Source organism: Cydia pomonella, chromosome 11 (genome assembly GCF_033807575.1).
Source record: "Cydia pomonella isolate Wapato2018A chromosome 11, ilCydPomo1, whole genome shotgun sequence".
In the NCBI taxonomy this organism is placed as follows: domain Eukaryota; kingdom Metazoa; phylum Arthropoda; class Insecta; order Lepidoptera; family Tortricidae; genus Cydia; species Cydia pomonella.
In genome coordinates this window covers 5,358,267-5,368,185 of record NC_084713.1, presented here as the reverse complement: position 1 = coordinate 5,368,185, position 9,919 = coordinate 5,358,267, and the positions used below count along the sequence as shown (strand labels likewise).

Below are 9,919 nucleotides of genomic sequence, written 5' to 3'. Positions count from 1 at the left end.
ACACATCCCCGTAATCAATTACTGGTAACACTAAGGATTGCACTAACATCTTTTTGGTGTTTACATGTAGAAAGTTTTTAAGTTTATAAAGAGTTCTAAGTGTTCCAGTGACCTTCCAACTTGTCTCCGATAGCTAACCCACCCCAGGAAATGTTGGAATCTAAAATTAACCCAAGATTTTCAACACGACTGCTCACCGGAATTAGAGTATCCTCAAAAAGTATCGGATCAACAGGTATTGAACTCAACTTAGACAACTGCCGCAATTGAAGTATTTTCTGTTGTATTTATATGTTACTATGTATTTTTCATGTCATTGTCACTATATGATGATACTGTAAATGTTGTATTGACGTGTAAAAGAGCCCTTGCGGCCTATTTGTAGAATACATTTTTGAATTTTGAATTTTCGAACTTTTTGAATTTTAGATGCATTCATATACAAACAAATCACAAACAAAAATAAATAATCATCAAAATCAATTAATGATTGGAGTAATCGCGTAACAAACATACAAGTAGAATTTATGACTACGAATGATCTAATGAGAGGTAATCTATGCTCGCATGCAAAATGCTTAGTGAATTTGGAAACGTTGTTTATTTCAATTCAAATCACAGTACTTTCAGAATACTTCCAAAAGGTCTTATCTCTAATTTACCTGATATTCAAAAGCAGACCTTACTCCGCCTAATTTCAGTTGAATTTTGCAAGGAAGAAATGTAATTTAAAGTGAATTAGCGAAAGTTATTTGGATGTGGCGCCTTGTAATTGACTCTGCGGTAATAAATTTCGTTAAAGCCCGTACAAATGAAGGTGTGAGTTGTTGAGCACCCGACTTCCGAAAACAGGAAGATAATGTTTTTGTCGTAGCAACTAGGTAATATTGTTCAGACCCCTGCTGCGTTTGCTGTGATATTCAGTGCGCGCGAGTGATTTTGCCGTCAATATTGAATAGGCGCTTACTGCACCGCTATTAATAATTTTTATATGTCTACCCGTCCCTTGCACCTTTTCATATCTACCATGTAAGACGTTCATCGTCAATTAAATAGTTTAAAAATATAATTTTGGGTTTTAATAGTCATATTAAGGCTCCGTAATGTACACTACGATACATTAATTGGTGGCCCATGAGGGGAACGTAAGAAAATCAAGATAATCAAGAAAGTACAAAATACCAAAGGCGCGTATGCAGCAAGGGCGCGTATGCAGTAAAAGCTAGAAGATTCCTGTCCCTGGGAGAAGACAGAAGAGTAAATCTTGGCTGGATTGTGGAGTGCAGTGCAGTGCTACGTCGAAAGTTCACCCTGCGCGTCGAAGCAATTGCCAGAGCTAAGTGCCCTTCCTTTGTCCTTCCACGGCACCAATTCTTTTCATCTAATAGTCAAAATTGCAAACAATTTTCTTTTAGATACTCTTAAAGAGGTATATTATACTTCCACCTACGCAAATACACAAAAATGTAGTCAAAAATAATCACTTAATAACTGTTACATTCCTTGGTAATATCGTACTTTCTACATTATTATTTCAATTACAATATCGAAATCATATGGTGGCCCATGCTTAATTAGTTTCATTCTATACATTATTTACATATTTCATTAAAAAGAAACTACTATCGAGACAAATTAACGTAAATTATTGCTAAAACTTAACATAACCTAGTAACCTAAACAATTTTGCCATTACAAATTGGATTCATCTTTTCAATTAGCGCTCATTTAACATAATTTAATAATTTCATTGTATTTAAAGTATTTCGCCGACTATTCCAGGATCGTCACGGTGCGGTTCAGCGTAGCAAGTCCCGTTAAAATATCAAGTAGCTACCAGTCAGCTGAGCTCGCGCAGCCGGACTCCCAGCGGCAAGTACACCGTAGTGAGGAGCGTAAGAGAGACCTTTTGTTATCTTTTTTATACATAAAAGTTTTTATTCATTTACGTAAAACTAAATAACAATGTCGAGCGAGGATGAGAAACAAAAGGCTTTGGTTGCAAAACGCTTGAAAGAATTAACCGTTTCGCGAAGTTCAATTAAAGGACAAATTACTAAATTTAAAATTTATATAAATACATTAAGTACTAAGGAGGATATTTCTAATATTGAATTGGCGGAGCTAAGTCTTAAGCTTAACAAGCTCGAGGGTTTGTCATCCAAGTTCGACACATTGCAAAATGAGATAGAGGTCCTGAATGCTGACCAATTATTGACTGAGCTTGATGAACGCGAGATGATTGAGCAAAATATTATTACAAACATTGCAAAGGCCAAAACATTAATTGAAAAATACAGCACGATCGAAATGGAACGACGCAATTCTATTGCCGTTCCTGTGCCTGCTCAATGTACTCACGATCATCAGGATCAAGGTTTTAAATTGCCACAAATACAAATTTCAAAATTCGATGGTGCCTATTTCCGCTGGCTTGAGTTTCGTGATACATTCGAAAATCTAATCCATAAAAATGAACGTATAAAGCCTATACATAAATTTCACTATCTTATATCCTACTTGGAGGGCGATGCGGCTAGAATTATTTCTAACCTAGAAGTATCTTCTGCTAATTATGAAGAAGCCTGGAAATTGCTGACTGATCGCTATAATAATAAAAGGTTGTTAGTTAACCACCACTTAAGTTCATTGTTTAACATACAAGCGCCCGCGCGCGAGTCCGAAAGGGCTCTTCGTTTCTTAGTCGATCATGTCACTAAAAATTTAAGAGCATTGTCGAGTTTGGGACAGCCGACCGACAAGTGGGATATGCTTGTCATATTCATGTTAACGTCTAAACTAGACAGCCAAACTTTAATGAAATGGGAAGAGTACCGTAATACGCTCGATGACGTTCCTACTTTGGATCAATTTCATAAATTTTTAATTAACCGCGCGGACGTCCTTGAGGCACTAAATCGCAACAAACATGAGATCGGTACGTCTAAATTTTCACCTTCTACGTCACGACCAAGCCCGCCAGCACCTAATCACCAAAATAATAGTTACAATAATAACAAAATAAAATCATTTGCAGGTGTTTATCAAAAATCAAAGACAATTTTTAAACAAAATAACTACACACCTGGTACTGCTGTATGTATAATATGTAGTGACAACCATAGAATATACGATTGCCCTACTTTTGCTGGTAAAAGTATAAAAGACAAATTAGCCGACGTCGCGAATTACAAGTTGTGTGCCAACTGCCTTAGGCAGGGTCATCCCATCAGCGAGTGTCGTGGAGGTCCTTGTCGGGATTGTAAGCAGAGGCACAACAGCTTGCTTCACGAGCCTAGTCCGGGCATTATAAGTAATGCTGCCACTTTCAGCAACGCTTCGTCATCGGCAAACGTTATCGACTTAGACAATAGGCGAGGGCTTTTGTCTACTGCAATAATTGAAGTCTGTAATCCTAAAACAAATCAAAAGGAAAAAGTACGAGCTCTCTTAGATAACGGGAGTGAGTTCTCTTTTATTAAAAAATCGCTAAAAGAAAGATTGTCGTTACAATCGAATCCTACCGACTGCATAAATCTAATAGGAGCCGGTAACAAATGTGTAGACAACATTGTCGAAAGATGTACTACGCACATTCATTCACTAAATGATCGATATAAAGTTGCTTTATCGTGCTTTGTTCTAAAGGAGCTAACAGGCAACATTCGTGAACGTCCAGTAGATGTCCAAAGTCTACGGATACCTAAACATATCAAACTAGCGGATCCTGATTTTAACCAACCAGGCGAGGTCGAAATTTTGATCGGCGCGGACATATTTTGGGACATTCTAGGTACCGAAAAACATTATCTAGGTCCCTCTATGCCTACATTACGAAATTCTAAATTGGGTTGGTTAATATGCGGCCGAATGTATACTAATACTAATAATCAAAATAACAAAAATCAAAATACAAACGACCAAAATAACAAAAATCAAAATAAAATTAATTGTAATCATGCAATTATATCTAAATCACAACAAAACATCGAAAATATGCTAACTAAATTTTGGGAGACCGAAGAGGTTCCCAACAAAAATACTTTAAATCAAAATGAGCAGGAATGTGAAAATCATTTCCTAACTAACACTATACGACTAGATAACGGTAGATTTTGTGTTAAATTGCCGTTAACTGAATCACCTGACTGTCTTGGGGATTCCTACAACTTAGCTAAAAGAAGATTTTTAAATTTGGAACGAAAATTCAAGCGAAATCCGACCTTGAAATCCGAATACACTAAATTCATTAATGAGTATGCAGAGCTAGGACATCTGTCTGAGTCTGGCTTGCTTAAACCAAATCCTAACTATTTTTTATGCCATCATGCTATTTTTAAAAATAGCGAATCTACATCTCTGCGCGTCGTGTACGACGCTTCTGCTGCTTCCTCCTCTGGTAAATCACTCAATGACATTCTTTTGGTGGGGCCAAATGTCCAGGACTCTCTTTTTTCCATTCTTGTAAGAGCGCGACAATACCGGTACATTCTCTCTGGTGATATCGAGAAAATGTACCGCCAAGTTCAGGTTCACGACGATGACCGAAATTTGCAATTGATAGTATGGAGAGAAGATGAGTCTAGCCCCCTTAAAACGCTGCGATTGAATACTCTCACTTACGGTACCGGAAGTGCGAGCTATTTGAGCACGCGATGTTTATTTCAAGTCGGGGAGGAGCAGAGTGATCAGCTCATCAAAACTATAATACAAAGAGATTTTTATGTTGATGATCTGATCACTGGAGCCAATAGTGAACACGAACTAAAATATATACAAAAATCAGTCTCTGAGGCACTAAAAACAGGATGTTTTATATTAAGAAAATACAAAAGTAACTTATCGTCTTTGTTTGAAGATTCTAACATAAATACACAAGAAAATTTAATCATTAGTGAATCAGCTAGCACTCTCGGGTTAGGATGGAGCCCAGTTAATGATACTTTAAACTTTCCTGTGAAAAATCCTATTCCGAGTGATGTCATAACTAAAAGATACATTATGTCAAATTCATTTAAAATTTTTGACCCACTAGGTTGCTTAAGTTTATGTATAATTAAACCAAAAATGCTTCTACAAAAGTTATGGGAGCTCAAAATAGATTGGGACTCACCTGTTCCTGATTTTATTCGAAAAGAGTGGGAAAAATTTGTCGAAAACTTACCATTCATCCAAAATCTCAAAATAGATAGACGAGTTTTATGTGATTCACCAAAATTTATTGAAATGCACGTTTTCAGTGACGCATCACAGTCGGCCCTTGGTGCCTGTATTTATATGAAGTCTGTGACCGAAAACGGTGACGTCACTGTAAGGCTGCTATGCTCCAAATCGAAAGTAGCCCAACTGTCGCCCACGACCATGCCTAGGCAGGAACTTGGTGCTGCGCTGCTGGCCGCCAGGCTCAGCAGGGCAGTCCTAGACTCTCTAAGATACAAGCCGGATCGTGTCGTACATTGGTGCGACTCAAGTATCGTGTTGAGCTGGTTGCACAATAAATCCGCAAAATTAAAGGTATTCGTGGCTAATCGTGTAAATGAAATCTTAGAAAGGACTAAAGAATCAACGTGGAGGTATGTGCCTACCTCTGCAAATCCAGCTGACTTAATTTCGCGGGGAGTGGATGCCTGCCAGCTTCCAAAGCTGGATCTGTGGTGGTTTGGACCCACATTTTTAACTGAAGATGAATCTAAATGGCCAGTTTTAAATAATCTTAAAATTGATGACTTACCTGAGACTAAATGTAATGTTGTAAATATAGAAACACCCATCGTAGACTTTGAAAAATATTCTACACTAAATAAATTGCAAAGATCGTTTGCATATGTTAAAAGAATGATATTTAATCTAAAAAATCCTAAAAATAAACGAATAGGTATTTTAACTGTTGACGAGTTAACAGAATCGTTTAACTTTCTCTGTTTAGTCGCTCAAAAACAATCATTTCAAGATGAGTACGAGAAGCTTACTAAATCGAAACCCTTGAGCTCTAAATCTAAAATATTAAAGCTTTCACCTTTTCTAGATAGCGACATGGTGATTAGGGTTGGCGGTCGAATCGATGCATCTAATTATCCGTATGAAAAGAAGCACCAAATTTTGCTTCACGCGTCTCATCGTTTAACGAAACTTATATTTGCTAATGTGCACATAAAAAATATGCACGCGCCTCCTCAATTATTGTTGTCCCTTGTTAAGGAGAGTATATGGCCAATAAATGGAAGACGCCTTGCGCAGCGCACAGTAAACAATTGCATGCGATGCAGGCGTGCTCGCGGTCAGACCCTGACCCCAAAAATGGGAAATCTTCCAGCTCAGAGAATAAATGCGGACTTTCCATTTATATCAGTAGGTTTAGATTTTGCGGGGCCTTTCTACATTTTGAGTAGAAAGGGTCGAGGTGCTAAATTAATAAAATGCTATTTATGTCTTTTTGTGTGTTTACGCTATAAATGTTTACATTTAGAAGCGGTTAGTGATCTAACCAAAAATGCTTTCATAATGACGCTGAGGAGGTTTATTGCGCGAAGAGGCAAGCCTGCGGAAATATTCTGTGACAATGGTCGAAACTTTGTCTCCGCGGCTAAAGAAATAGGTCAATTTATAAAAGCTAATCAGGAACCTTTGTCTGATTTTGCAAATCAAGAATATATAAAGTTTATATTTACTCCAACTTACGCACCTCACTTCGGCGGTATTTGGGAGGCCGGAGTAAAATCCGCAAAGCACCATATAAAACGTGTTATAGGCAATAGTCATTTGACATTTGAGGAGATAGGAACTTTATTTGCGCAAGTGGAAGCGATTCTTAACAGTCGTCCCTTGTGCCCCATGTCTACGTCCCCTGACGACCTCCTTTCCCTCTCTCCAGGGCACTTCTTAATCGGAAGACCACTGACTGCACTGCCGTCGCCTGTACTGGAGAAACGCCAGGAGATGTCTCTTCAACGTTATGCCAGAATAGAAAAAATACGCCAGCATTTTTGGAATAGATGGCAGCGAGAATATATTTCCGAATTACAAGAGAGGACCAAATGGAGAACAAACACTGCCAAACTTAATGTGGGTGACTTGGTCCTGCTCCATGAAGATCACGTGCCTCCGCTATGCTGGCGCCTTGGCAGGGTTACGCGCTTGTTCCCGGGAGCCGACGGTGTTACCAGGGTTGCAGACATAACCACTACGAAAGGATGCGTACGACGACCACTCGTTCGCCTCTGCCCTCTACCATCACCTGAGGACTTGAAGTTTTGAAAGGCTGTTCCTTTCAACGAGGCGGGAAGATGTTCAGACCCCTGCTGCGTTTGCTGTGATATTCAGTGCGCGCGAGTGATTTTGCCGTCAATATTGAATAGGCGCTTACTGCACCGCTATTAATAATTTTTATATGTCTACCCGTCCCTTGCACCTTTTCATATCTACCATGTAAGACGTTCATCGTCAATTAAATAGTTTAAAAATATAATTTTGGGTTTTAATAGTCATATTAAGGCTCCGTAATGTACACTACGATACAAATATAATTATTAAAAAGCTAAGGTGGGGAAGATTTTTCGAATGTTTATATATTTTCAAAGTGGTTGAACACTCCCTTAATTGAGATAAAGTTACAATACTTGGCGTAGTTTATCACCATAATAAGTGTAACAAGGGAGTGCTCCGTCGGAAAATGTTAAAAAAAGTTTTTGAACCAGCCTAGTCGGTATGTAGGTATAAATATTAAAAGTATATATATTATAAATGTCAATTAGTATGTCAATTTCTTTGACTACGCTACTCATCCCATCCAAATCCAAATCCATCCCAAAAATGCGAATTGACACGTTTACGTGTAACGTATCTTTGGATTAATTAAGCCATATATCTGTCTCTCTTTAATGTTTGTCGTATATTAAATGTTTTATCTTCCGTTTAAATATCCCATTTATTTTGCAAGTTAATTTATGTTATTTAATAGTTATTTATTAGTGTTCACATAAAATTTAGAAAGGCCAAAAAATCCTCAAAACCCCCTCACGTAATTAATGACGCCAGCTTAAGCAGTTCCTCTGCATCTCTGGGGTAACTTACATCAACGTAATACCTATCAGTATTCATCTCATCATCATCAGTAGCACGAGAAGATCTCAGTTTTTATCAAAATTGCATTGACGTTTTCTATAAACTTGGCTTATGCCTTGAAAATAATGTGCAAGTAAATCAAATCAATAGGTATTGTAAACACCCATGTAAAATCTGGAAAAGCGCTTTTTGTTATGGACGTGACACCATAAGAATAGAATATAATATAATAGAATATAATAGAACAGAACAGAACAGAACAGAATAGAATAGAAGAAGCGTTTATTTGCAAGAATACGTAAGTAGGTATAAGGTGTTCCATTAAATATTGTCATAGTATTCAATCGAAACATCATGCAAATGTTAAAATGTACTTATAATCTACTTATTCTAATCCCAAATAAATCGTATAATGTAACTTAGGTTATTTCTCATTATAACCTTATTATGAGAAATAAACTACAAATAATCCTGTAAAATAAGTATTTAATATCAGTACCCCTAGTGTAAATAAATTCGATTTCGAAACGTGACGTATACGCGTTTGCGTTTAGTCTCATTTTGTATTGGATTTAGAAAGAGCGCGCCAAGCGGGACGTTTTGGAAACTCAAAATCCTATACAAAATGAGACTTAACGCAAACGCGTTCGTTCGTCACGTTATGATGTCGATCAAATTTACACTAGGGGTACAGTTTTTAATTTTTCAGGTATCAGTGAAATATCAAAAATACTTTTTGATATTTTTTCCAATTCATCAACTATTTCGCGGTTTAGTAGTCAGAAGCAATTTAGCCTCGCTTTTATTCAATTAATACCCTCTATCCTAGCAAACATAACTATAGCTATATCGCTAAACGTGCACAAAATAGGTCACGTCACGTGCGAAACAATTACTCGAAAAACGCACCAACTCGAAACATCTTCAAACAAATTTAAACTTTCACGCAACTGCGTAGAACTTAAAATGGAAGAATGGGATTATTATTTGCATCTTTTACATTTTTACCTGCGAGTGTGTTGCTCTAATTGGAAAACACACAGATACAACTGTATGTCTTGTGATTACGTAAATGTAGGTTTTTCTTACCGCAAATCTTATACCTTTAAACGAGCAATTCTTGTATATATATTTCAGGGATCTCGGAAACGGCTCTAACGATTTCGCTGAAATTTGGTATATGGTGGTTTTTGGGGGTAAACAATCGATCTAGATTAGTCTTATGTTTGGGAAAACGCGTGATTTCGGGTTTTCATGCGTTTTTCTTTCGACGCAGAATATGGTCGCTAATTTCGTATTGCAGGCCACTGTCTGTCTGGTCCAGCGGGTTAAGACGCGGGCGGCAAGCCAGTGTTACGGGTTCGAATCCCGCCCGGTGACTAAATTTTGTTTTTTTTTATATGTTCAAGCTTATATATAATATTTTAATTTTTATTGTTTTAGACAAGTTTAATTTAGTAAAACAATGTAGTTAAGATTAACACCTATACACCACCATATTACAATAAATAGTTATAACCGAGCAAATCTCGGTCGCCCAGGTACTAAGTATGTAAACATAAACGGATATTATATAGCAATAGTTCCTTAGTATATATTGAAACCATAAATTACATAGTGTTGTGAGTAAGGTTACCAGAGCTCCAGTCCAGCCGGTGACTAAGGTTGCCAGAGCTCAACGAGGGTGCGGAGTATTAGGGTCGGCAACGCGCATGTAAATCCTCTGGAGTTGCAGGCGTACATATGTTACGGAGATTGCTTACCATCATGCGTTCCGTATGCTTGTTTGCCACCGCCGTATGTAATATAAATAAGGTACCCGTATCATTTAAGCAAAACTTATTTTTTTTAATTTTCG

At 37.4% G+C, this 9,919-nt stretch overlaps 1 protein-coding gene across 1 annotated transcript; it reads left to right on the top strand.

Moving 5' to 3' along the window:
* The first annotated feature begins 881 nt into the window (after positions 1–881).
* LOC133522682 (uncharacterized) lies at positions 882–7,520 on the top strand. Its single transcript, XM_061858083.1, has one exon. The coding sequence runs from the start codon at positions 1,966–1,968 to the stop codon at positions 7,252–7,254; it is 5,289 nt and encodes a 1,762-aa protein (XP_061714067.1). The 5' UTR covers positions 882–1,965; the 3' UTR covers positions 7,255–7,520.
* Positions 7,521–9,919: the final 2,399 nt, after the last annotated feature.

Excerpts from the sequence above, each read along its gene's own strand:
- LOC133522682 (XM_061858083.1), top strand. The coding sequence starts at position 1,966 with ATGTCGAGCGAGGATGAGAAACAAAAGGCTTTGGTTGCAAAACGCTTG.